Consider the following 26,597-nt stretch of genomic DNA (forward strand, 5'->3'; position numbering starts at 1 on the left):
AGAAGAAGAAGAAGAAGATATAAAATCTTAGAAGAAGAAGATACGAAATCATGGAAGAAGAACAAAAATGAATTATATAGAGGGAGATGTTAATGTTGCAATAGTGACAAATTTTCAATTATTTTTTAAATAATTGAGTTTCATTTTCGTTTTTAAATCTGACAAATTAACCCATCATATATCCAAAATCGGGCAAATTAACCTATCTTATTTTCAAAATCGGGCAAATTAACATATCACTTACATGACAATAAATGGGCTAACAATTGGGCTCGCCACATGAACAGTTAATGTCCATGTTAACATCATTAACGCAACAAACTAACAAAATGACTATATTGTGTTGATGCAAAATCTCAAATTAATATTTTGAAGATAGTCAAATAAAGTTAATTAATTTCTAATTATGATTATAAAGTGTGTTGCTATTTAACTTGTGCTTTTGAATGTGCTATTTGAAGAAAGATAAACCCTATACAACAACACAAGATTATTTTAGTGTATACCAGATCATTCTGGTTCATAAGAACAACAATCTAGACAAACCAAAATACTTCTGGTTTTTGACAGCATCAGTTTAGTCAAACTAAGATCATTCTGGATTGCGAAAGTATCAGCCTTATTATACAAAATCATTTTGGACAATTTGTTTTAAAGATAAAAATGAAATGAATTAAATTCAGATCTTAAGTAAATCAAATATTATGGCAACTCAGAAACATCATCAAACGCAAAAGTTTAAAAGAAGCAAAACAACATCAAAAATCATAACAAGTTCAATCTCCAGATTGATGGCCTATTAACAAGTACAACTAGGATAAAGATGACACTGATGTTGTACCTCTGCAGAAAGACAACTTGCATACAAAGCAGAAACAATGACACCAAACAATTGTCAAATGATATCAGTCTTAGTACTCACTCAAAACACAAACGAAGAATGTTCTAGATAAAATAGAACACATGCCTGTTATAATATCAATCTGAACAGCTGGATTAATAACGACTATATGAGCTGTCATCAACCTTCATCACACATATAGGAAGAACCTCATGGTGAAGACAACACCAAGAATTTTAAGTGCAATTAATTAATCACTTAAATAATCATACTTGAGAAAACAAAGCTTTTCAATCAAGTAAAAGGTCTGGTTTTTTCTCACTAGATTCATAGATAATTTTACTGAGTTTTTTTTTTGCTGAAAATCAATCTCAAGCAAGTGTTGAGTAGATATAAATCCATCAATCTTCTTTCATAATTTCATTTGAAACTCAAGACTATTTTGTTAAAATTAGTTTAAGTGTTTTTGTAAAAGTTCTTTTTGTAAGTAAAAGGTAAAGTGTAAAAACACTTCATGGACTTAAAGGTAATTGTAAGAAATTCTTTCAAGGTTGAAACATGAAAATTGTAACTGATCAAAAGTGATCAAGAAAGTTTGTGTGAAAGCAAGAACATTCATGTGTAAAGCACATTAGTGGAAAAAGTCACAAATTGTGAGGATTGTACATAGTTCATCTTGGGTGAATCATGATACATCATTGTGTGATTCTCTTATCCTTATCTTTAATTATTTCTCACTCACAAACACTGATCACGAAGAAATAATCTTTCATCATTTGATTTTTACTAACCAAGAACGTTCTGCATTTTTGTTTTGAAACCAAAATTAATTTTGAGTTAATTTAAAATTAAAAGCAGCAATTAATTTTTAAAAGAGAATCACAATTCAACTCTCATTCCTTGTGATTGACATTGTTACTTAAATTGACATCAGAGTCTACCTCTACGGGTTAATATTCAAAAAGTGTTAGAGGAAAAGATTCAGAAAGCAATGTAAAAGGTTAAGTATATCGTTGAAAGATGATAATCAAATAGACCACTTTACTTTGATGGTACGGACTACTACTTTTAGAAAAATAAGATGCAACTATTCCTTAAATCACAATATACAAGAATGTGATACATCATAACAGATGGAAGCTTTATACCAATAATTGATTAGAATGATTCAACATCTACTAAAAAGAAATAAGTAGACTGGATAATTGAAGACAAAGCTAAGGTATTTCTAAATTCTAAAGTTCAATTATTTTTATATGTTTGATTTGTTTTTACATAATAGAAATGCATCAAATAGATATAGTGAAACTACAATTTTGACTACCACAAGAAATACCACAGTCACCAAGGAACATAAAAAAAAAAAATACCATAAGGTAGATTTGCATAAACAAATTAACTATAGTTGAACATTATTCTACAAAAAAAAGAACAAAGATCTAGTGAAATCAACCAGAGAAACACATTCTTCATGGTCAATGTCTAAATATTGAATTTAAATTAAGTTATGAGTATATGGTTTGATTTTGCGAAAATTCCAAGCGATTTGTTTTTTGTAGAGAACCAATTGATCGATCCTCTTGTCAATCCACCCGAACCTCCACCACTATCTACTCCCAATTTTTCCAAGAAGCAACCAACACAACAAAATTAATATTATATACTAACATTGTTTGCCACTCAACCGCCTCCTCATACTTATTCCCACACACCACATCAATCCTACAGGTTCATGTCGAGAGAACAATTTAATTTCGAGGAAATAGTTCTTTCGCAAGGTGAAAATAGTTCTTTCGCAACATTTTCTCCTCGACATCCTCAAGAACAAGAAGATGAAGAATAACAAATCAGTGATGTATCAAGAAATCGTCAAAACCCCTAGCGTGTGAGAAAATCTCAAGGATGTGGTAGTTGAAGCCACCTTCGAGATTAATTTTATTTCAACCTCTGTAATTTTTTTTTGTTGGTATTTATCAATTTTAATGAATTATTTTATTATATTATTTTTTTTCTTACATTTAATTGTTGATAAAAAAAAAGCCAAAAAAAATTTTGAATAGTAAAATGTCCCTTTTTAAAAGACGGCTTCTTCAAATTTTTTAAAATGAAAAATAAAACAACATGAAGTTGCCTTTGTAAAAGAAGAAGTTCTTCATGAAATCTTCATTGCAAATCACGAAATGAAATTATGTATTATTTAAAAAAATTAAGTATAAATGAAATTAAGTTTCATTGCAAATCTCAAATGAAAGAGGGCAGTTTGGTAATTTAAAAAAGGATTATTTTAAAAAATGAATCCGCATTATTAGATCAAGATGAAATTAAGTATAAATGTTTAAACCTATAGAGGAATTAGTAGTAATAAAGAAAATGAGATGGGGAGTATATATATCATAATATGGTGGCAGCATGCATATATAACAGATATCAAATATATATTGAAAATGAACAATAATTAGATTTAAAATAAAGAAAAGTGAAATTTTATTAAGACATACTAATTAATTGTTTAAGGGGTTAGTACTTAATTAATTAACAATGAGAAGCACTAAAAGAAGGAGCAACAAAAACAGAAGAATAAACCTTAGAACTTCCAAATGAAATTCCACTACACCCTGCAGAACCTTCAATATCAGGAATGGAACAAACTATTGTTTCCTCAACAACTTGGTCTCTCATCATAATCTCATCATTAACTGCATGGTTCTTCATCACTGCATGCTTAAGAAGTTGATAAGCTCTTGGATTCTTCCCTAAAATTCTGAAGTATTCTTCTTCCTGATTAGTGTTCATGATTCCCTTGTTGTTTTGAAAATTTGTTTTTGCATTTCTTCCTCTAAGAAGCTTTGCAGCAGAATCATAAGCCAGAGCAGCATCTTCTGCTCTGTCAAAAGTTCCTAACCATAGTCTTAGTTTCTGTGATGAGTCTTTGATCTCAGCTATCCATCTACCTGAAGGTCTTTGTCTTACTCCTAGATACTTTTTGTTGTTTGATATTTTTGGAATCTTCTTTTCTTCTCTTGTCTCATAGGATTTATCTGTTTTGTTAGGCATCAAAGAAATAATGTTCTGGTTGTTTTGATTTTCAGTTTGGTGTACAAGTTTTGAGGTTTCTTTGTTTTCCATGAGAGGTGGAGAAAAAGGGTAGGTTTTTTAGGATAGATTAAAAGGAGTTTATCACTAACAAATTGAAGACCTATGTAACAAAGAGGTTGAGAATGAGATGATTAATAACATGTTGTTTGTCACATTTGGTTTTGTTTCCTTCTTCAAAGCTAATATTATATATACAAGAGTTTGATTAGGATGGTTTAAACTAAGGGTTAAATGTGTTGAAAGAATTAATAGATTTTAAATTCTAACGAAAGGAAAAAAATAGTAACATAAATATTATTCATGCCCTTTTTATAAAAGACAATTTAGTACATATTTGATCTATATTATTGATCAAATATAAAAGTAATTTTTTTATAACAAAAAAGAGAATATTATCTTATAAAAAAGAAAAAGGAATATTTAAAGGCATTTGATTCAACTTAAAAACATGCAAGAATGAGTAACTACTAAACATGACTAAAATGTGGTTTCTAAGTAGGATGGGAGAATAGTATATATATTTTAAAAAATGTAATGTGTAAAAGGTTTAGATGAATTAGACTAATTTTGATTGTTCACACATTCTCTATTTTTTATATCACTTTTATATATCATATACTATTTTTTTTTTCTTTGTCCATCATATTATTCATCACATTGTTTCTTTTTTCTTTCTCCTCTTTTTTATTATTTATTTTCTTTCTTTCTCTTTATTTTTACATCAATCTAAAACCTACTATAGATTGTGAGAGAGTCTTCCGTCCTTAATTATAAAACTCTCTATTTTACTTTTTATTTATTCTTTAATATAAGTTTTTTTTTTCTAAAAGAAATCCACATATATTAATAATTTATTTACAAAAATATTTCTATTTAATTTACAATTAAAAATGCAAATTCTATTTTTTTTTTTTATGATTTCAATCATTGTAAAAATAAATATATAAAAATATTATATTTTTTAGACAATTTTACTACTATAATTACTTTATTTAATATACGTAAACTTTGTTGGAGGATCTTAAAATAAGAGCTAAAGAAAATGAAGATATAGTAAATAGAAACTTTTGTGCAAATCTTAATGACTAGTGTTGGAGGATCTTAAATAAGAGCTAAAGAAAATGAAGATATAGTAAATAGAAACTTTTGTGCAAATCTTAATGACTAGTGTTTATTTGGTATCATTAGCAAAAAAAATCAAGATATAGTAAAATACAAAATAATAATTAAAAGGACAAACAACCAATTTGGTTTTCAAAAGTGTAAGATGTTGCCACTATCAGGTTCATGCCTTATTTCTACTCAAATTGAGATTTTAGTTTTTTCATTAAATCTTCTCACGTTCAATATTATTGAACTTGGTGTATCGTTATAAATTATAGATAACCGAATCATTATACTCTGATTTTATATTAGGTATAATATATGCTTACAAAATTAATTTATAAGGTAGAAACTAATTTATAAAGTAAGAGATGTTTCTTTATACTCTATGGACAAAATTATCTCCAAATCAACATATTTTTCCTAATAGCTAGAATGAGATCTTCTTTTATGGAGCTAGCTATGGTTTTGGTGAAGAAAAATCCAAGGGAATGAGGTGACATAAGGTGCCATTATTGTGGTTAATATATTTGAAAATGAACTGTGCATTTGAATGACAAGTACCCCTACAAGCAAAATTCCATCAGCCAACAAACAAATTTCACACCTCAAAAGCCCAAAAACAAACAAAACCCACATGCTTCCTAATTTTAACCTCATACTCAAATTAATAACTAATATTCAACATTTAATTTGTCACATAATGGGTGTCTCTGTTTGTCATTTTTACTTCCTCCAAGTATACTCATTCGCAATTATAGAAAAAAATATAATTAATAATCTCTCAATTCTGACTCACTGGTAATTTGAATCAGAACTTAAAGTTTTTCTTGTTGGATTATCTTAAGTTGTGTTTATGAAATTCTATTTTATTATAGGCGAAAGTTGTTGTTTTTTCCTTAGACTCTGGTGAAAATATCCGACAATAATTATTTCACAAATTAATTACCGGCTATGAAAACCAATTGACAGAAAGGAAAGAGAAAGCTTAATTAATTAATCTCATTGATGACCCAAAGGTTTAATATATTAAACACAAAAGAAGTGTTCAGAAACTAACTAGAGTGAAACAAACTTAATAGAAAACTAACCAACTAAACAGAAAATAAACGAACCAAATTACCTACCTAACAAGCAAGAAAAAAAAGGGAAGGAAAATAAATAAACAAAATACAATTATTATTATTATAGAATTTAATTGATATTATTTGAATTTTATCTTCAATAGATAGATAACGAGGAATATTCAATAAAATCCTCCTCTTGCATTGTTAATGGTAGTGCATCACCTCTTTTATGAATGACAAGAAAGAAGAATAGCACTGCATAGAAAATCAATTCTATGTGAAAATCAATTCTAAGTACTATAGAATGAAGACAACCAGATGAATGAAAGATGAAATTTTAGCCTTTTTGCTAGTATACATTGAAAAGAAAATTGATTTAAAGTTTAGTGTAAATTCAAATTTAAATAACATGTGACACTGACATGCATGAGAGACGTTTTACATTTTGATAGATTTTTAATGTAATCAACATTGGAACATAAAATTATAATATTTTGATAATTTCTATGTTTCATTCTAAATATATATGTTTCGGTTGGGATATATTTATTTTTAAAGTACTTCTCATCATAGTTATTTAGTTTAATTTTTTATAAATTTTAGATTTCATCAATCGAAATTGGTTGGATACTAATCGTCCCACTTTGTGATTGTGTGAATTCATTAACTTCAATTAATCCAATTTCCTCTCAACTTTCCCTTCTCTATTTTGCTAGCTATATCTCTTTTATTGAATAATTTTTTTTTTTTGTAGAAAATAAATTAAAAATCCATCAATTTTGTAAAAATAACTTTAACAATAAGAAAAAAAAAAAAAAAAAATTCCACAACAGTAACACGCATCATTTATGTTAGTCAACTATTGTTGACTTAACAGTAGAGACCAAATATATTAACAAAAAAAAATACACCTCATTTTAAAATTTTGTAGCGACTAAAAAATATATTTAACCTTTAATATAATAAATTAATTATATAATATATATTATTTAATATCAGTTTTTAATTATAAATTCAATTGCGAAGTAATTGGTTAGTGTGCAACGGTTGAACCGGTAGGACACTGGTTGAAATATATATATTACTGCTGACTCAATTTATATTTAAAAAACTTATAAACACTCATGACAAATAAATTTCATACTAAAAAGTTTATCATAATAAATTTATTTTATTTATAAGTTATAAAAAATCAAAATATAATAAATTATTTCTCTAATACATGAATTAATTTTACTACATATAATTGATTATTACTAAAGTTGATTATATTTCTAAAATAGACATACAATCAAATTTTGTCAAGTAGATATGATACAACTTAAACTTACAGGTCATGCAGGGGAGTTGGGCTCAATAGCTATATGTTGATTCCCTTTTGTTTTGCCCAAACAATCTTAACTCTTGAGGCCCACATTCTTGTCTTGTAATTGGAGTTCACACCACACCATTTTTTTGGAAGAATATCTTCTATGCACTCCAACTCAATGCAGTGTATTCATTTCTTTAATTTTTATCAATATAAATTTTAAGGAATTTTTACCTCTACTTAGTTTTCAACATAAAATTCAAATTCAACTTCATGATTTTATTATTTTATTATAACCAAAGAAAATGAAAAAGACAAGACAAAAATGTGGGGTCTTAGTTAATGGAGAGTCTTGCAAAATTGGAGTATAGCAGCAATGCCAAACATTAAATCATGTATTACTTTTGCACAAGAAAGATGAATTACAATCACACAAAGAGATTGATGTTCAGATTACCAATGAGAATGTAGGAAATTATATTCTCCCCTAAAACAAAATGCCACGTGGAGTAATAATGATTTCTAAATGAATATGCTTCAAATCAATACTAGGTGAACAAACATAAAAACAGTGGTCTTTAGATTTTGACCACACATCTCTCATCATCATACAAATACTCTATTTCCTTGCTCTCTCTATCATCATTCATTCATCAACCAAAACAATGGCATTGGAGATTACTGCTATGGCTTCATCAACAACAAGACCTTCTCTTCCAACTCCTTCCACCACTTTCTCCAAACCTCTATTTAAACGCCTCCACAACATCAACATATCATTACCAACTTCAACAACCATTTCACTTCTCGCTCTCTTCACCCCTCCAAATGAAGCGAGAGCTGCTGTCAACATCTCCAAGGACCAGATTGTTTCTTCACTCACCCAAGTAAGTTTTTCTCCCAAAGTTTTTAACTTTATCATGTTTCTTCATTTTGCAAGCATACCCAGTAACTAGAATTTCATTTTTTTTATAGGTGGAGCAGACGATTGATCAGGTTCAGGAGGTTGGTTCGGGTTTTTTGGATTCAGCACAGCGTGTTGTTGAAGCTATAGGGAATGTTTTGAAGCCTGGATTTGAAACGGCGTTGCCAATTGTGCAGCAGGCTGGTGAAGAGGCTTTGAAATTTGCTTCACCAGCTATTTCGGAGGCTTCTAAGAAGGCTCAAGAAACACTTCAAAGCTCTGGTTTTGATACTCAACCTGTTTTCACTGCTGCTAAGGTTTGCTTGCTTAATCAATTGAGTGTCTTTTGGGGAATGTTGATTTTTTGCAATGTTGAATTAGTGAATTTGCTTCCTATTTGAGTGATAATGTGCTAACTAAATTTTTGGGATCCAAACACATTCTTTTTTTATGTCTGTAGTTATATGTGTCAGTGTTAAGCATGTCAGACACCAGATACAACTTCAATTTGAAATGTCGGTGATTCAGTATATTACCAAGTACCTTTGGAGACATTTGAATTGATATACTTTTGTGTGAACTGGAAAATTTACAGATTATATGCGGTCTCTTGTGTGCTGTTATTAATGTTATCCAATTACAATTCAATATATAGACCGTGTGTCAAATAGTATCAATATAATCATAATTGAAAAATTTAATCCACATAGTATGTTAGAGTTGGTTAGCAACAAAAACAACACTTATAGAACAAGGAATTATTTCCTAATTAAATCATATTTCAGCTCTCAAGGAGTTATTTTAACCGTTTTGATAATTTGTTTGAGATTTAATCTTTTATTTTAGACAGTGGCAGATGCTGCACAACAAACAACCAAAGTGATTGAAGGTGCCAAGCCAATAGCCTCATCAACCATAGATACTATATCTTCTTCAGATCCTACTGTGATTGCTGGAACAGCTGGTGCACTATTTATTGCATACCTCTTGTTTCCTCCTATCTGGTCTGCAATCTCCTTCAATTTTCGCGGTTATAAAGGTACCTTTGACATGTTTTTTTGTCTTAACCTTCCGGTTCTTTGGGGAAAAGGCTCTGGTAACTCAGAGTTCGCCCAAGAAGTAAATTAAATCTGGTAAAAAATTGTTTCAGTCAGGGTTCTATCTTGCGTTTTGATGCTATTTTTGTGTGCTTGTATGGTTACACCAAACCATTGGACTTGTGAATTTCAAGCTCCTTATGTCATACAGTAATTTTCATTGGCTGCTGATATATGTGTTTTATAATATTACTTGCAGGAAACCTGACTCCAGCTCAAACACTTGATGTGTTATGCACACAAAACTACGTTTTGATTGATATTAGGTCAGAGAAGGACAAGGACAAGGCTGGTATTCCTCGCCTCCCCTCTAGTGCCAAGAACAAGATGGTTGCCATTCCGTAAGTGCCTTCCTTATTGTAAAATTCTTGTAGAAATCACACATTTGATACAATCATTCAATCTTGAATGTTAAATTAAGATCAGACGGCTAACATTCCTACTATAGTAAACCATTGGTGAATGCATAACTGTGTGAATGCGTGAATGCTTGATTGCTTGAAATGCAAGAAATCCAACAAAACGAGCTTTACACATGTATTTATATGATGATCTACCACTTGCTTGAAAAGTTAAAATGAACAGCATCAAAACACTATCATCATGATTAAATCTTATGAAGTTAACAGGTTCCTAGCTAGCATTAGCATTGCTTGATTATGGCTTTTAAATTTAACTCAGATTGGAAGAAGTGCCAAGCAAAATAAGAGGCCTAGTGAGGAATGTGAAGAGAGTGGAAGGTGAAATAGCAGCATTAAAGATCTCATATCTGAAGAAAATCAACAAAGGCACCAACATTGTGATCTTGGACTCGTAGGCTTCCTTCCAAGTCTATCTCTTATTAGTTGTAACCATTTTCAAGTTCACTATTTAGCACAAACACTTCAGATCAGACACCAACACGACACAGACGTATGTGGTTACATTACATTCAATCACAATGTCTGCGTGTCAATGTTGTGTATGGTGTCGGTCATAGGTTATATTTTTATTACTTTCTTATGAACTTAAGATTTTTGGACAATATACTTTATGATATAGGTACTCAGACTCAGCAAAGATAGTTGCAAGAACATTAACGGGGATTGGTTTTAAGAAGACATGGATAGTTGGTGATGGATTTTCTGGAGGGAAAGGGTGGTTACAGAGTAGATTAGGAACAGATTCATATAAATTTTCGTTTGCAGAGGTGCTGTCACCATCCAGAGTCATCTCTGCCGGTTTTGGTACAACTAGCAGGCAATCCAGTCAGAAACTACTTCCTGGGGCTGACTGAGATTCTTTTTTCTCACTCCACAATATTGAACTCTAGCAAATATATATATGTGCCATGGTTAATCAAAGTCCTCCAAATTATATTCATTTGATTATTTCTTATATATATGTCAAATCTCTTTCAAGTTTTATCCTCTTCTACTTGTTTATACGCACTAAAAACAATGAATCTTATGAAACCAACACTTAACATATGCCTGTAAATAAAAAGAGATGTGTTAGCAACACACTGATATTTTGGAGTAATAAATAAATTTATGTGTAGGATATAATTGAACATAAATTGTTCATTTTTTATTTTATTTTTTAACTTTTGAATTCAATATTGATAATTATTTTAGACCCAATAAATTTGAATATTTCACTCCCAGTACATGATGTAGTTAATTCACTAACTATGTATTTTCTTTGAAGATTAAATAGAGAGACAATCATTTTTCTCTCTAAAATCTTACTTGTATCTATAACCACTATTATAATGGTTGAATTTAGTGATAAAATTTATCTCTTCAAATGTAATGATTGTTGCATGGTACAATGAATGTATCGTTACGCAAACATTGATACCTACATCAAAAAATTTAAATAAATACCACCGTTTAAAGAGAACATTAGAAAATATAAGAAATGTATACATTTTTTTAGACAAACAAGAAATGTATATAAAAATACATATGTAAATAACTATTTGAAGTTTGATCCAACACATGAGGATAAAAATAGACATGCTCATATGAAGATTTCCTATGTTCTTTGATTAAAAAAAAAAAATTCTTATGTTTGTAATCTAAATATTTAGTATATTTAATTACAAAAACATTCTAAAAAATACGAAGTGGATAAAATATATTTATTTTTTTCATAAATAAATATATAAGTTTTTTTAGTAAATTTACTCGTCATTTTTTTATACCGTTAATTATTTATCAAAATGATTTTAAAAAATAAATATAGTACATTGACAATATCATTCAATTATAACTCGTCATGACATTAAATATTAGATAGTTATATATTTAAAAACTACTAGAGTGACATTGATGTCATTTGTTGAAAAATAGACATGGGAAAATATAGATACAAATAACTATATTATTTGAAAGTTATTAGGTTTTTTGTTGATTATATTACTATTTTTGTTGTTGATGATAAACAATTACAATAAATTTAAAAGGGAAAAAATTATTCTTTTAAAAAAGGGAACAAATGAAACCAAATGTTTTAAATATCTCAAATTCCTTTCTAAGTTAAAATTTTATATAATTAAACTTTAATACTTATAAAAAGGAAAATATATATTATACTACAAAATATGAAAGTGAATACACTTACAATATTTATGATTGCTAAATAAACTCTAATACCTAGCATAAATGACTTTTTGTGATTATTATCAAAGTTATTAATCTTATATGATTTAAAATATAATTAATTAAAAATATAATTAATTTAAAATATTTTGTTTGGTATTATTTTTATTTATAATAATCAATTAAAAATACAAAAATTATAATACTGTATATTTTTTTCATCGTCAAGACTCACTCACACATAGAGAAGTAATTGTTTATATATTTATACTATTTCAATTTTAATAATATATTTTTGGGGAACATTTTATTAATGATTACGCATAATAATTTATGCGAAAAAATATATACATTAAAATATATTTATGTTAATATATTATTCAATATTATTTATAATAAAAATCAGTACAACAAATTATCTCACAAAATGATTACGAAATGGTAAAAGAAAATCTTTGTTTCATATTATATGTTGCAAAATTTGTATAATTAAAATATTTTTGACGGCGTTTGTTGTTTAAACTAAAAATAATTAATGTTGATAATAGATTTTTGATGAACGTCATACATAAAGAACTATTGTAGAATTTTAAATCTGTTTTTGTATTACTTCCATCTAAGTAATGACATGCTCATGTCTTATTGTGTATAGATTTTTTTTAGTTGAGTGTTATATATAATAATAGAATAATCAATATAAAATTAATGAATAAAAAAATAGATGTAATTAGGATGTGATTTCATCTATAAAAAATATATACATTGATTCTTGATTCTCTTTTTTTATTAAAAATATATTGATTATTCATTCAAATGAAAAGAATATCTTGTTTGAAAATAACAAAAACACAAATTTGTTAAAATTGTAAAGGATTGGTTTACAAACAGAAAAGGATAAAAGAAAAATGATGTAAAGTGTATTTAATACTAATAGATTACTTCAAATCATTCATACAGAGAGATGGAGAAAAGAAAAGTAGTTTGCGACTAGATTAATTTAGCATAATTTGTATATAATACACCGATTCTATTTGTTGAAGGCAATATATGCATTGATTATTGTTTTTTTAATTCATGTGTTGGATAAGATGTATATGCGGAAAAATTATAAGGAGTTAAAACTAAAAATGAACGTATTTAATAAAGACATTAAAATTAAATAGATAAATTATTATTGTAATTAATTTATTTTGGAAAGAATATTATTATAATTTGAATTAATATTGTAGGTTTTAAAATATTTTCATGTCTAAAAAAGTGACACGTATCATTTTTTTTTAATAAAAGACTACGAGAGAGGTTTGCTAATGCTAATGTAATCAATATAAATTTCAATGCGATAGATAAAATGTGATGTGAAAGATTATTATCCGAGACTGTATAAAATTATTAATGATTAATTGTTTGTAGACTTTGCCTAGAAAAAGTAGTATTACTAATATTACCGCAATCTAAAAAAGGGGTATGCAGTAGTATTCGGACGCGGGTGCGAAGTGTAGCGTTGGAGGGGTTACTCTCAGATAAAAACGTAATCTGATATCGTTGTTGTTCCTCTTGCTCTTGCGGAACGAAACGACGACGTTCCCTTTCCCGGCGACTCGAACATGCTCCTATTCAATTAGGGCTTCGCAACACTTCTCGCTCTCTTAATTACAAACAACAACGCTCACCAATCAACATGGTTTCTCTTTCACTCTCATCTCCCAATTTCGCCACCGCTTTCCTCGCCAAAAAGCTGTACTCCCTCTCTCCATTTCCCCTTCTTATTATATCCATAATTCTTTAATTCGCTTCAATTTTCTTATTATTCGCTAATTTCTTTTCATTTTAAATTGTTCCCAATTCATTATTATTATTTTTCTTACAGGCCTCTCCGAGAAAATACGAGGAAATCCGCAACATTTTCTGATGTTTCGTTTCGTACTAGATGCGCGGTCGACACGCCCTATGGAGGTATGTATGACCTACGTATTTTATCTTTGATTTCATGCGGATATGTGAAAATATTACTTGGCTGAGTTATCGATGAAAACTACTAGTAACTGATTGATTGTGCATATTCCTGTCTATGAATTAACAATTAGACAATCTTGGTCATTTGTGTCATCAACATACTTTATTAGTTGTTAATATTACTCTACCCCGAGATATAGGTATGTATGCCTATGCTTATTTTTAGAAAAATATCTTATTCACTACTCGCTCTGGTCTTAAATACATAGCAAAGATGTGCTTGTCTTTGATCCAAAAATGCATTTACGATTTTACTAATATTTAAATTGGTGGGAGTATCTATATTATGTAGTTTTCACAACAATAATAACAAGAGGTCTTATCCCATTAGGTGGGTTTGGTTACATGATTCATAAGATGTCATAATTTCCTATCATGTATTAAGCTAAAAGATAGACCATTTATATTTGAAACTCTTTTAATAAGTTACTCTATTGTTTTTCTTTTGTTTGGTTCCATGGAGGGAGGGTAGGGAAAATAAATAGAGACATGTTTGGTTCAAAAGAGGGGAGGGAAGAGGAGGGATTTCACTAATTTTGAATTATCTGCTATCTGGTCAGCACTCTTTAATGAAGTTTCTATGGGTTCACAAAGGGCCAATTAATATTTCAATTTCCCTCCAAAAGGTTCTTGCATCCTAGTGTTATGGTTTCTTTGTTTCCTTACTTCCATTGAATGGTGGAAGAGTATCTAAAGTTGTAAGCTTTTGGCACTTTTGTCCTGCATCTGCATGATTTTCAGATTGTAGGCTTTTGTTTGAAATGCTTTGGCCGTTAGTGTTGCACTAGTTGCAAGTAATGGTAAAGGTTTGTATCGACTATACGGAAGCAAATATTGAGCATTTTTAGCAAGATCTATGCATTTATATGGTGGAAATTTAGCCATTCACTATCCTCATTTGACAACAATAGTTCAAGAGAGCATATAAGTTTTCTATTTTCAATATATTAATTATTAAATTAAGTATATTTCACTTTCTTAAAAGTTTATCTTTATAGGAAATTTAGCATTATTCCCTAATTTCATAATGCATGCTGAGAAGCAAAAAAAGGCTTTGAGAACACCATAGGTTATTTTGGGGGGTACTTAGAGTTGCAAAATCTCAAGCTAAGCAGGACAGCATTTCAGGAAACAAATAGGAGCAACATCAAATGTAAGGGTTGAGGGAAGGCAAGCGGGGGTACTATATAATTCCATTCAATAGGGAAACTGCTCATGAACAGCCAAAATATCATGATTGCGGTTTCATTCTCCATGTTTAGTTGGAGCCAACTGTCTCTCTGTTGAAGAGGAGCTTCATCTTCTTGAGTTGATGGCCATAGTAATGAGGCAGAGAAGCCATGCTTGCATAGACTGACAGCATATTTATATTCCTTTCTTGAGAGAGAATCTTTTACACTTAATAAAAAACTTCAGGTTTACTAGAGTATTTGATCGCAAGTACAACATTGCCTTTACTAGTTTTATGTGCTTTTCTGGTGGGTAGTTGGGTGGTTTGAAATATCCTTAGCTTTAACATGATTCTTGGATCATTTGCTATTGCTTGAAAGCTGAAGTGTCAAATGAGTTGCATCATGATTCATAAAAAATCATAAAGTCTGTGTTTTTGTTACTTAGCTACACTTTTCTGTCTTTATTTTCCACCTTATGGAATAAATGAATTTATATGGTCGCACAAATGCACTATTTTCTACAGGTAATGTCCCAAAATTCCCACGTGTTAGTGTTTGGGATCCTTACCGACGCCTTGGTGTTAGCCGTGATGCTTCTGAAGAAGAAATTTGGGGGTCAAGAAATTTTCTGTTGGAACAATATGCTGGCCATGAGAGGAGTGTAGAATCAGTAGAAGCTGCTTTTGAAAAAATATTGATGGCTAGTTTCATTCACAGGAAGAAAACAAAAATTAATTTGAAAAGCAAGTTGAAAAAGAAGGTAGAGGAGTCTCCACCATGGATCAAGAACTTGCTAAACACTGTTGAATTTCCACCAACTGAAATTATCCTCAGGAGATTGTTTCTCTTTGCCTTCATGGGTGGCTGGAGCATTATGAATTCTGCTGAAACTGGACCTGCTTTTCAGGTTTGCTTTGAGTTTCTTTCATTATTTGTGTGCAGTGTATAATAATCAAAGCACAACTCTTGAAAATAAAACTGTATTTTGTATATATCTAAAAAGGAAAATAAGAAATTGCAACTATGCCTCTTGAAAATTATTCCACCTAAAACAAAATTATATGTTTGTCTGGCTCTTAGTCTTAATGTTACTATATCAAGCCATGAGTGTATCAAAATCAAAGTAGTTTTCCATACTGAATGGTTAAGTCATTTACCTTGGCTTTAGAGTGCTTGATGTTGATATACTTGTGAAGTTCTAACAAGACTTTAGTGACTGCTGTCTTTGCCTCTTTGGTTACCAATGAAGGACATAGAAATTTTAGAGAAGCCGCTGGGCTGGTCATGTCTTGTTTGTGGCTATCAGACTTTCAGGCTTTAGCGTTTAACACTTAACAATCAAACATAGTTTTAATCTTGATTTGCAGCTTGGCCGTGCACATTTTTAAGCCTTTCAGTCTTTTGGATAAATTTTTTGATATTACCTTTGTTATTAAATGTCTACAACCCTCCATGATTCCATCTATTCGCCAGTGTCTGAAGTTTGAAATATTGTTGGGTTTCATGTATTGTTGGACTGCATTGAGGGACATTATTCAAAAATAATTGTTGTTGCCCTCTCTCTATCTCCCACCACTTGCCTGAATAATTGCATATTAACACTGCCGTTCTCTTGTTATAGGTGGCAATCTCTTTGGCTGCTTGCATATACTTCCTTAACGAAAAGACGAAAAGTTTGGCTAGAGCGTGCATTATTGGGTAAATGGTGCTACTTGCTTCGACTTACGTTTTTCCTTTGATTTTTGTTTACTAACCATCTATTATCCTTTATTGCACAATTATAGGTTTGGAGCTCTTGTGGCTGGATGGGTCTCTGGTTCATTGCTGGTACCCAATATTCCAACAATGTTGCTGCGCCCAACCTGGACCCTTGAACTCTTAACATCATTAGTAGTTTACTTGTTCTTGTTCATTGGTTGTACTTTTCTCAAGTGAAGTGGCAACTATTCTTCCATAGTTTCATTCAATGTACTGTACTCTTAATGAGTTTCTAGGAGATCAAAACTCAACATTTTTTTTTGTAGTTAGCTAAGTTGCCTACTATTGTTAGCATAGATATTACCAAGCCTAGTTTGTTAATCTAAATTTCGGTTGGCTACTGAGCATGTTCCTCCTTGCTAACCTGCATCGCTTATCTAACTTGTCCTTGTTTGTGGACTAACTTGCCCCAATTTTGAGTTAGATTGAGATGAGTAACAACTAACAACAAGCTTATAACCTCACCAGTTACCAGATCATCTATTCATCTGTGACAACATATCTAATAAAATATAATTTATAACTAATTAAAACAAAAATTAAGTAAGTTGATTGGGGCGTTAATTGATAGCAGGTACTAATTGTTAAAAGATTAAAATGAGGAGTTTTATCTAAGTTTGTAAGTATTTTTTATTGGGTGGGGTGGTATCTTAAGTCATGTATATTTCTTGCTAAATCGAAATATTTATTGAGAAAATATATTATGCAAAACACTAAATAGTTATGTTGTTAAAAGTGGAAAACTATTTACACTGACAAATAATTTTTGCCGTAACTTTTTCCCAAGTCCACTTTGGACCTTAATCTAATATTTTTCTTCTATGTAAGCATTCTATATTTTTGTCCCACTAAAAATTTACTGAATCCGCGTCCCTGAATGCAACAAATACGTTGGGATAAGATCTTGATTTTGATAGTCGAAGAGCTAACACAGATGAATAGTAACATTTAGAAAGGGTTGAAACTTGAAAGGAGTTCCTCAATTCAAGAAACACATTACTTAATTTAAATGCTAAATGCTAGATAGCACTGAAAATTGATCAATTAAAACAAGTTAGGGGAATTGAATGTCTGAAGATCCAAAATACCAAAGCATACGACTATATAAAAAAAACACGAAACCTAAAGATTACCATACAATTGAAAAGTAGCATAAACAAACAACAGCAGTCCCTAATAACAAATTGAAGACATATATAAAAAGTAGCATAAACTAATTATTATTTACGAATTAAGGCAATGCTCTGTTGTCGCAGCGAGAGTCCAAACGGTTGTTCCTGATGGCGTAGCAGCCCAATGCATAAATGGCAGTGACAAGTACAAGCAAACAAGCATTAAATACAGTTAGATGTCTCCATTGATTCCTTATGTTGGCCAACACTCCTCCTTTGCATGAATTGCAATCGTAGCACAGTTTGTCCTCTCTATTATTCCATTTTGCACAATCTGAACTATTCGCTGCCAAACCTGTCTTTGGTACTTCCCAAAATGTAGCATTCTTCATCACAAATCCACAGTGCACAGGTGGCTTACAGCACCCAGCCTGCAAAAATTAAATAAACAAACATCATCATAAAACATAGTTATAAATTAATATTCCTCACCTCTATAGGACAAAATTTAGGTAATGTTCTTTAGACATTGATGTTGTTGTTCCTCACTTAAAATAGAGTATAACCGCCACAAATTAGTTTAAACTATCTCTTTGATGAAAAAATAACTGTATTTTTGTGAGAGGAAGAATAAAAACTATATATTAAGCACTGCACCTAAATTTATTCAAAAACTATATACTCCCTTGCCTTGAATAAGATAAAGTTGGGTACATTTATTTTTATCGACTCATTTTCTCATATATTTGATATTGGAGTATTAAGCACTGCACCTACATTTTCCTCATAAATATATGGTGGAATCCACATAACTTAGTTAACAAGTTTTATTGTGAATTTATAGTATTTGGAGGAAAAAAATAATTCAAATACTCTAAATAAATTCATAATAAAACTATTTTTCCAATCCTCTAATCATATCAATTTCACCAAGATATATGGTAAAAAAAATTTACATTGTATTAGTTTAAGTTTATGTAAAAACCTACATAAATTTCAACGATTTGTATTGATTGATTAAAAAAGTGGGTAAAAGATAGTATTGTTGGTAACATTAAATTTTGAATAACAAAAATAGAAGTTTAGAAGTTACAATAGAAAACCTGGGTAGTAGACAAGTGTTTGAAAATGAGAGAATCATTATTCCGACCACCATTGATAGCAAGATTCTGACAAACATGAGCATCCATCAAACAACTCTTAAACTCATCCCAATTCTCTTCATTAACCACATAACGTTGCAACCAATGAGAGAAATCAGCAACTCTGTATTCACCATAGCCTTTCCCCGATATTTGTTTCCCCACCCCCCTATTTGTGACAAACACCGCAAAAACGGTGAAGAAAGCAAGTCCAACCACAAGCAAAAAAGTCACCAAAAGGTAACCATAGAGTGCACTGTTAACACCGAACAACGATCCGGCGATTCCAAGTCCCGAAACAAGCACGACGAATACTCCGCCGATTAAGAGTGGGAGTTGAAGTACCTTTTGACAGTCGGAGCCGCCGTGGGTGTGGATGTAGGCAGAGGTGCCGATAGCGGCGAGGCCGAGGAGTAATGAAAGTATGTTGAGAGCACCGACTACGGTGTTGCTTATGCGGAAACGAAACATTTTTTGTTGAAGAAAAAATTAGTTTGTCAAATGTTAACTTAGAAAAATTGTGTTGTGGTTGGAATTTGGAAATGGTAACTGTTTTATAAGTGGAGAAGTAGTGAGGGAGGTTTTTTGGAGCGAAATAAACGGTTGGCGTGTCAGTTTGAATATTGTAAGATTGCACTTAGAGTTTTGATTATTTACGGATGTGCCATTCTGTGGTGGTTTTCTGCTGGTGTGTTCCAGTGGCAAATTGTAGTTCTGCCACGTCAGCTATTGGCGGTTATAGTTTGTGGCTCGACTACTGTATACTGCGGTGGGAGTTACCTTCACATTCACACGTACGTACTTACGCCGGAACACAATAACAGTTTTCAATTTATTTCTTTAATCTCATTCACCCCAAATGATACATTTTTTGAGTCAAATTGTCAAAGTCTATTTTCTATTGACAAATTATGTTTTGCACCCCCAAATTAGAAAACCAAACATGCAAAATGCAAAGAATGAAAACCCGACATGCTTAAATTTATACATTAAACCTCTAAATTAATTGCTTTAAAAATTTGCACTACACTTAATAGAGCATTTTAGCTTTATTACTTTTCCTTTTATTCCGCTACTACTTGGTTTTGAGTACTCTTTCGTTTTAGTGACGTTATGACTTCGGTTATAATGTTTCAGGCTTGTTTTGGTGATGTTTGTAAGCTCGTTATGAGTGTCTCTAATTAAGGAGGTTTTAATTTTTTTTTTTTTACATTGTAAAAAAATTGTATTAATATCTTTAATTTTATATATTGATAGTTTTAAAATTTTATTTTTATATTTTATATTCAAAATAAATACTCATTATGAATATATATCATCTTCTTTTTATATCTTCTTTAAATTTGTTGATAATCTACTAAATTACATTTTTTATTAGAGTTTAATTTTTTAAATTCAAACAACACCTCTAAAAATATTATAAAAATATTAAGACAACCCTGAGCAATTAATGGATGGTATGTTGATATTCTTTTATTAAAAAATTTAGCAAAATGAAATTGTGTCTCAATTTAATGTAGAGAAAACTTTTAGAATTCATTGATACAAATAGATTTATATTTATCTCTAATAATATTAACGAAGATTGCAAATCTAAATTTTCTCTTTTTATCACTAAATAAATCAAACTATTAGAGTTATAATATAGTTAAGATATGTTGATACTTATTAATGATGCATTGTTTTAATCAAATAATATTCAATTTTATCTTGTTAAAGTTGGATCACTTTTTTTCAACTATCTGCTCACTCATACTTTTATTTATTTTTATATAAATAATAAAAATTATAAAGTTAATACAATTATTTTAAAAAAAAAAACTCAATTTTTTTATTGATAAATAATCATAAAATAGTTTCTATGGACGGATAGAATTGGAACAAAATGATGTGTGCCTACATGATTATATAATAATCATTAGGCATGACAACGGAGCGGATCGGGGGTAGATTTTGCCTCCTTTACTCCCGCATCTGATTAATCGGAAATCTGCACTTGTATCCGTTTTATGGCGGGTGCGAAATGTAAACTTCATCCTCATCCCACAACGAGGTTTGGGTTTTCCCGCCTACACATCACCCATTTATATATATAAAATATAAATTTAAAAATTATATCTATTATAATTAGTATAATAAAATAATTATTATTAAAGAATAATAAAATAAAAAATTATTTAATATATATATATGTATAAAAAATTCAAAAATTACTATAATATTATTTACGAGGAGGGTTCGAGTGCGGCTGTGGGATGATATCATCACCCCAAACCGATTCCCGCCTCCAAATTTTGATTTCGAGAAAAATTTGCACCCTCATCTAGATTTTTCCTGTCCAAATCAAACGGATTTGAGTGGATATCCGCGAGTACGAATTATATTAAGTACCATCCCTAATAATCATCCAACTCAATGATTATTTATCAATAATTAATTATTTTTGCCTAATCAATTAACTAGACTTTTTAATTGATTATTAATTCCATAATTGATTAACACCTTGGGCTCAAGTGGTTATAAATGAGCCTCACTTAAGTATTAAATTTATCACAAATATACGCTTAGACTAATTTTTTAATTTTTCTAATTACCTAATCAATTGTTCGTATTACTTAATTGATTAACTTAAGGTTTCTTACCAACCTAATCAATTAGCTATGTAGTTTTTGTTTTCTTTCTAAATAATCTATTTAAAAAAAATACTAATAAACCTTGGTTTAAAATTTAAATTTGAATATGTCATTTTTACGCATGGAGGGGAAGTTCACCATTTCAAATAGTGAACTTGTAAAGGAATAATTTTTTTTTTTCTCTTGAAAATAAGGAGAGGTTGCTTTTTAAAATAGCGATTTTGTTTTAAAACTTTTTTAAATTTTATCATGAAAATGTAAAAAAATAAAAACAAAAGAAATAATAATAATAATAATAATAATTTAGAATATTATAAATATAGTAAAATTACTGTAAAAATATAATAAAAAATTAAGGAGCTTGAATAGTTGTGACTTGTGAGTAACACTTGGACAACATTTTTAAAAGTATAATCAATTACTTGACATAATCTATATTTTATTAACACTTTATTTAATGTTCATTTTTCGGTTTAATACTTGTCTTATTTGGACGATCCTTATTACCTGTTTGCAATTGGATATTCAAAATTGAGAAGATAACTCAAATTAAGGATAAAGTATTGATTTTTGATACCAAATGATTGGTTATAAATAATGTGATATCAACTGTAGAATGTTGTAATGCAGTGTTTCACTATTAACAACTGCTCTTTGACCTCTTTCTTTTTTTTTTTTTTTATAAAAAACGCTCGCTCTTCTCAAATTACTAATTGTTATATCAATTATTAATCAAGTGTTAAAGTAGATATTATTTATTTTTAAATATAAATATTTATAGATGATTATAGAAGCCTATCTTTTATTCATGTGATACTTAAGTTTTTTTAAATAAAAATAAAATATAAGCATGAGTGGATAGTTTTTTTTTTTTTTTTTTTTTTTTTTATATATATAAATATTTTCATATCTTGTTATTTTAGTTTAAATATTTCTTTGAAACGTAAGATCATGAGGCACACCGATCTTTGAAACTAAAATATTTCTTTAAATATTGCTATCCGAATCTTTTTTGATAGATTATCAATTGAAATTTATCCTTTTTCAACATTATCAATTGAATTTTATTTCCTTTGTCCGAATATCAATTGAAGTTTAACTCCTATATGTATTAATAGGAGATTTGGTTTTCTTTGAGAATAGAATATTTGATGAAGGGTTAAAAGAATATTTTGGAATTTGACTCAATAGAATATTTTGAATTTAAGGAAACTAGAATTTGATTTGATTATTTAAATCCTAACATTAATTGCAAACATATCGGCCTTTTTTTTCCCCTCTCTTAATAAAAAAAGAAAACACACAATTTTAGATATGATTTTTTTATTAAAAAAAAATATGATTTTTTTTTTTTAAGATAACCAGTTTGATAAATTTTAGCACCGCCATAGGAAAATAATATATCCTCACTATATATAAACATATCAAACCCTTAATTCTCTCAAAGTCTCCAAGTTTTATATTTTAATTAATTTTTCAATATCCTTCAATTCAACCATGGCATCAAGAATGTTATTGAAGAGAGAAATCAGCAAGAAGCGACATGCACCATCTTCTTTGACGTCCATAGAATCACTTCCAAGAGACTTGTTACTAGAAGTTGTTACAAACGTAGCCTCTCAATCTTTTATTGACCTTCACAACATGAAAATGTGTTGCAAAGATTTTCTTGAAGTCACGGAAGACAAACACGTGCTACAAAATATTTCTTTGGACAATTTCCCTTTGATCCAATGGTTTCTTAACGAAAGAGCATTGTCCTTTTTGAAACGTTGCATGGAATGTGAAAATATTGAGAGTTTATTTAGAGAAGGATTAAGAGAATATTTTAGGTATCCAAATGGAAACATTGATGGTCTTGAAAATTTAAAGAAGGCTTCTCAAAAGGGTCATAAAGAGGCAAAATATGTGTATGGTATGATTTTGTTGTGTTCCGAAGATTATGAGTCAAGAAAAGAAGGATTTGAGCATATGCGATATTTAAGGAAATTTAAATGTATTATGAGTTCAAGAAAGAAGGTGCAATATTTAACTAGTTTTTTGTGGAAAAATAATGGGATGTTGGTGCGTAATCAAACTCCTTTATGCAACTCCAAGAGCACGTGCAAGGGATGGAGAGTGAAGAAAGGTCGTTGGTTATTGTTGGATGATGACGATGATGACATTGGATTGTGTGAATATTGTAGATGGGATCATGAGTTGGAGTTCTTTTATAAGTTATTTAATGTTCACTAGTTCTCGTTTCTTGAAATAATATGCATGGACTAGCTTTAAGTCGAAAAAATATTGAATTGAATGGTTGTTTAGATCCTAGCTACAATTTGTTTGTTTTTATTTTTATTTTTTTGGAATAAAGTTTAGGACTATGAATAGTGTCTCATTATAAGGGATAGAAGACCTTATAATTCATCAAACATATATGTAACATGTCAGATTTATTAAATTGTCCTTTTACCTCTAGATTAAATTATTAGAGTAATTAATTTATTGTTTTCTTTTGATATTTTGATATACATGATATTGATGGTTATATATCAATCATATTTATATTTTTCTATAGATTATTGGACTTTACTCTCCCAATATATAATTCTCTTACAGATTAATAAAATATTACATTGTTAGTTAATCTAAATGGTTGGTTGGATGGTTATTTAATGATGTCAATAATATTATCTGAGGATATGATAAAATCAAATATTCTTATACATTAATTGTTAGTGAAAAACACTATTTAATCATTAATTGTTTTTTTTTTGTTAAATATAAATATAACCGTCAATTGTTTTGGTTAGGAAATAACCATTTGTTAAAAATGGGTCCAAGGACTATCAGTTAATATAATATAATTAGGAATTGGATCGAGGACTACCGTTCGAATAAAATACAAAAGTTCAATATGATAATGTTTATGTTTTTATAAACAGCACAAATACTCAAATTCTCTCATTCAGTTGGTTTCAAGTTCTTTTTCTCATTTTTGATTATTCGATAACAATATTCAATCTTCTATTGAGGAAAAATAAAGAATCTTAATTGAAGAAACGTGTTATGTCTTCAAATTTGATACACTACTAATGTTTGTTAGGATAATAGAGTCATACACGATTTTAGAATTTTCATTCCAACAAGTTTTGCCTCTACAAGATATACTCTTAAAAAATTTGCCCCAACAAGTTTTACGTTCTTCTGCTTTAAAAAAAGAGAATCTTAAATTTTGCTAATCAAAATATATTAAGGTATACCCTTCGTACAAGGGTATACAAATCCTACAAAGGTATACAAACCCTTCAAAAGAATGGATATACTTCGTTTCATAAATTATAAAATAGAAAAGATTCAACATCATTAGCAATCATTTATTTTTTATGATATTTAATTTTTTCCTTTCCCACAAACCCATAGAAGAGATACACTTTCTATTAAAGCCACACTTAACAAACATGTAACGTTTTCTAATAGAACTATTTAAAAAAATTATTTATACAAATATATTAGATCATAAAAGATAACGTTACAAATTAAATATGACTTAAACGACGAAATAAAAAAAAATCAAAAAACATAAACGGAAATTAAATTAAATTTAAAAATAAAAATATATTTTACATTAAAAAAAAGGTACGAATAAGTAAATACATCTGTTGTTGCCATTGGACTATCAAAACTTGATAAACATTAAAAAAGTAATTTAAATTGGACACTATTAAATATCTATTAGAAATAAAAGACTTGGGTATTTGAATTTGTGGAATCGAAGCATAGACAAAATTGGCGGGAATGGAAGATATCGGTGTAAGCGAGAGCGATGCGGTTTTCGATTCTCTGAATCTGAATCCTCAACTCTTCTTCAACGAAGTTCTCAACACCGTCGACGATTTCCTTCTCCAAACTTTTGATTTCTTCTTCCAGTAACCAACCCTTTCGCTTTTCCTTTTACTATCAATTTAAGCTTTGTTATATAAATTCAATTCAATTCAATTCTATGGCTTCTGATTATTGTGTTTCAGGGAAGCTTCTACCAAGCTCAACGCCGAAGCTACCCAAAGGTCCCAAAATCTCAAACAGGTTTCTTTCCTTAATTTAATTTAATTTAATTTAATTAGGGCAACAAATTTCAACTAATGATGAAAATTGTTTATTTATTTAATTGGGTTTTATGGAAGGGTGTGGATTGCATTCGCCAAAAAGTTCAATCTGTTTTGGATCAAAAGCTAGCTGTTTGGGAAAAATTCTGCCTTTATCACTGTTTTTCTCTTCCTGAAGGTTTTCATATGCCAAACACTGTAAGTTACGCTCCAACTTGTCCTTATTCACAAATATTGATTTGTTTCCTTAATAAGGTTTTAAATTGGCGTTGTGATAACCATAGCATAGCGATTATTGATATTGCGGATAATTGTGGTCTAATAGGGCCAATGTGGCCTCAATCGTAGTCGCAGAGACATAAAAAAATCTTTATGTTTTTGGTCCAGATCATCGCGGTTGCGGAATTTTATTTAAAAACTTGCTCTTCTAGTATTTTTTTAAGAAACTGTACTTTCTTTCAGGATGAATCTAGAGGAAATGATATTGATCTTGGTGCTATCACCGATCCAGATGTAGATGGGCAGTTAGATTCGTTGAGGAGAAAACTAGCTGAGGTAGTAAGAGTACTGATTGCTAATATTGTTCATTTTGTAGATAGCACTCATAGCAGAATTGAGACTTATTATGTTTCTCATTTGATTTATTTTGGTAATAAATGTGTTGTTAGGTGGGGAA

The 26,597-nt window shown here is 29.6% G+C and overlaps 6 protein-coding genes across 6 annotated transcripts in view; 4 read left to right on the forward strand and 2 right to left on the reverse strand.

The window, feature by feature from the left end:
- Positions 1-3,279: 3,279 nt before the first annotated feature.
- On the reverse strand, positions 3,280-4,107 carry LOC101498111 (uncharacterized). Its single transcript, XM_004508571.4, has one exon. The coding sequence runs from the start codon at positions 3,965-3,967 to the stop codon at positions 3,374-3,376; it is 594 nt and encodes a 197-aa protein (XP_004508628.1). The 5' UTR covers positions 3,968-4,107; the 3' UTR covers positions 3,280-3,373.
- A 3,894-nt stretch (positions 4,108-8,001) lies between these two features.
- On the forward strand, positions 8,002-10,824 carry LOC101515371 (calcium sensing receptor, chloroplastic). The gene is made up of 6 exons (XM_004508544.4): positions 8,002-8,304; positions 8,393-8,638; positions 9,168-9,360; positions 9,618-9,759; positions 10,100-10,231; positions 10,460-10,824. The coding sequence occupies exons 1-6, from the start codon at positions 8,083-8,085 to the stop codon at positions 10,692-10,694; spliced, it is 1,170 nt and encodes a 389-aa protein (XP_004508601.1). The 5' UTR covers positions 8,002-8,082; the 3' UTR covers positions 10,695-10,824.
- A 2,638-nt stretch (positions 10,825-13,462) lies between these two features.
- LOC101515706 (protein CHAPERONE-LIKE PROTEIN OF POR1, chloroplastic) lies at positions 13,463-17,286 on the forward strand. The gene is made up of 5 exons (XM_004508545.4): positions 13,463-13,740; positions 13,871-13,956; positions 15,713-16,095; positions 16,810-16,886; positions 16,973-17,286. The coding sequence occupies exons 1-5, from the start codon at positions 13,682-13,684 to the stop codon at positions 17,121-17,123; spliced, it is 756 nt and encodes a 251-aa protein (XP_004508602.1). The 5' UTR covers positions 13,463-13,681; the 3' UTR covers positions 17,124-17,286.
- Positions 17,287-17,972: 686 nt separating this feature from the next.
- On the reverse strand, positions 17,973-19,794 carry LOC101488467 (tetraspanin-11). The gene is made up of 2 exons (XM_004508546.4): positions 19,162-19,794; positions 17,973-18,489 (listed from the first exon to the last, which is right to left on the reverse strand). Exons 1-2 carry the CDS (start codon positions 19,669-19,671, stop codon positions 18,178-18,180), a joined length of 822 nt encoding a protein of 273 aa, XP_004508603.1. The 5' UTR covers positions 19,672-19,794; the 3' UTR covers positions 17,973-18,177.
- A 3,536-nt stretch (positions 19,795-23,330) lies between these two features.
- Positions 23,331-24,068, forward strand: LOC101498446 (putative F-box protein At1g67623). The gene has a single exon (XM_004508572.3). The coding sequence runs from the start codon at positions 23,331-23,333 to the stop codon at positions 24,066-24,068; it is 738 nt and encodes a 245-aa protein (XP_004508629.1).
- Positions 24,069-25,547: 1,479 nt separating this feature from the next.
- The window catches only part of LOC101488808 (protein MIS12 homolog), a 2,333-nt gene continuing 1,283 nt past the window's right edge, over positions 25,548-26,597 (forward strand). Inside the window, exons 1-4 of the mRNA XM_073370905.1 lie at positions 25,548-25,744; positions 25,844-25,901; positions 26,000-26,119; positions 26,384-26,479. Of these exons, the coding sequence (XP_073227006.1) occupies positions 25,614-25,744; positions 25,844-25,901; positions 26,000-26,119; positions 26,384-26,479 (405 nt within the window). The 5' untranslated portion in view covers positions 25,548-25,613. The remainder of the gene's footprint in view (positions 25,745-25,843; positions 25,902-25,999; positions 26,120-26,383; positions 26,480-26,597) is intronic.

Source organism: Cicer arietinum, chromosome 7 (assembly GCF_000331145.2).
Source record: "Cicer arietinum cultivar CDC Frontier isolate Library 1 chromosome 7, Cicar.CDCFrontier_v2.0, whole genome shotgun sequence".
Classification (NCBI taxonomy): Eukaryota; Viridiplantae; Streptophyta; class Magnoliopsida; order Fabales; family Fabaceae; genus Cicer; species Cicer arietinum.

Coding starts and splice junctions, on each gene's coding strand:
- LOC101488467 (XM_004508546.4), bottom strand. CDS start 19,671: ATGTTTCGTTTCCGCATAAGCAACACCGTAGTCGGTGCTCTCAACATA. Junction 18,490..19,161: donor AACACTTGTCTACTACCCAG/GTTTTCTATTGT, acceptor TAATTTTTGCAG/GCTGGGTGCTGTAAGCCACC.
- LOC101515706 (XM_004508545.4), top strand. CDS start 13,682: ATGGTTTCTCTTTCACTCTCATCTCCCAATTTCGCCACCGCTTTCCTC. Junction 13,741..13,870: donor GCTTTCCTCGCCAAAAAGCT/GTACTCCCTCTC, acceptor TTTTTCTTACAG/GCCTCTCCGAGAAAATACGA. Junction 13,957..15,712: donor GGTCGACACGCCCTATGGAG/GTATGTATGACC, acceptor TATTTTCTACAG/GTAATGTCCCAAAATTCCCA.
- LOC101498111 (XM_004508571.4), bottom strand. CDS start 3,967: ATGGAAAACAAAGAAACCTCAAAACTTGTACACCAAACTGAAAATCAA.
- LOC101515371 (XM_004508544.4), top strand. CDS start 8,083: ATGGCATTGGAGATTACTGCTATGGCTTCATCAACAACAAGACCTTCT. Junction 8,305..8,392: donor TTGTTTCTTCACTCACCCAA/GTAAGTTTTTCT, acceptor TTTTTTTTATAG/GTGGAGCAGACGATTGATCA. Junction 10,232..10,459: donor AACATTGTGATCTTGGACTC/GTAGGCTTCCTT, acceptor TTTATGATATAG/GTACTCAGACTCAGCAAAGA.
- LOC101498446 (XM_004508572.3), top strand. CDS start 23,331: ATGGCATCAAGAATGTTATTGAAGAGAGAAATCAGCAAGAAGCGACAT.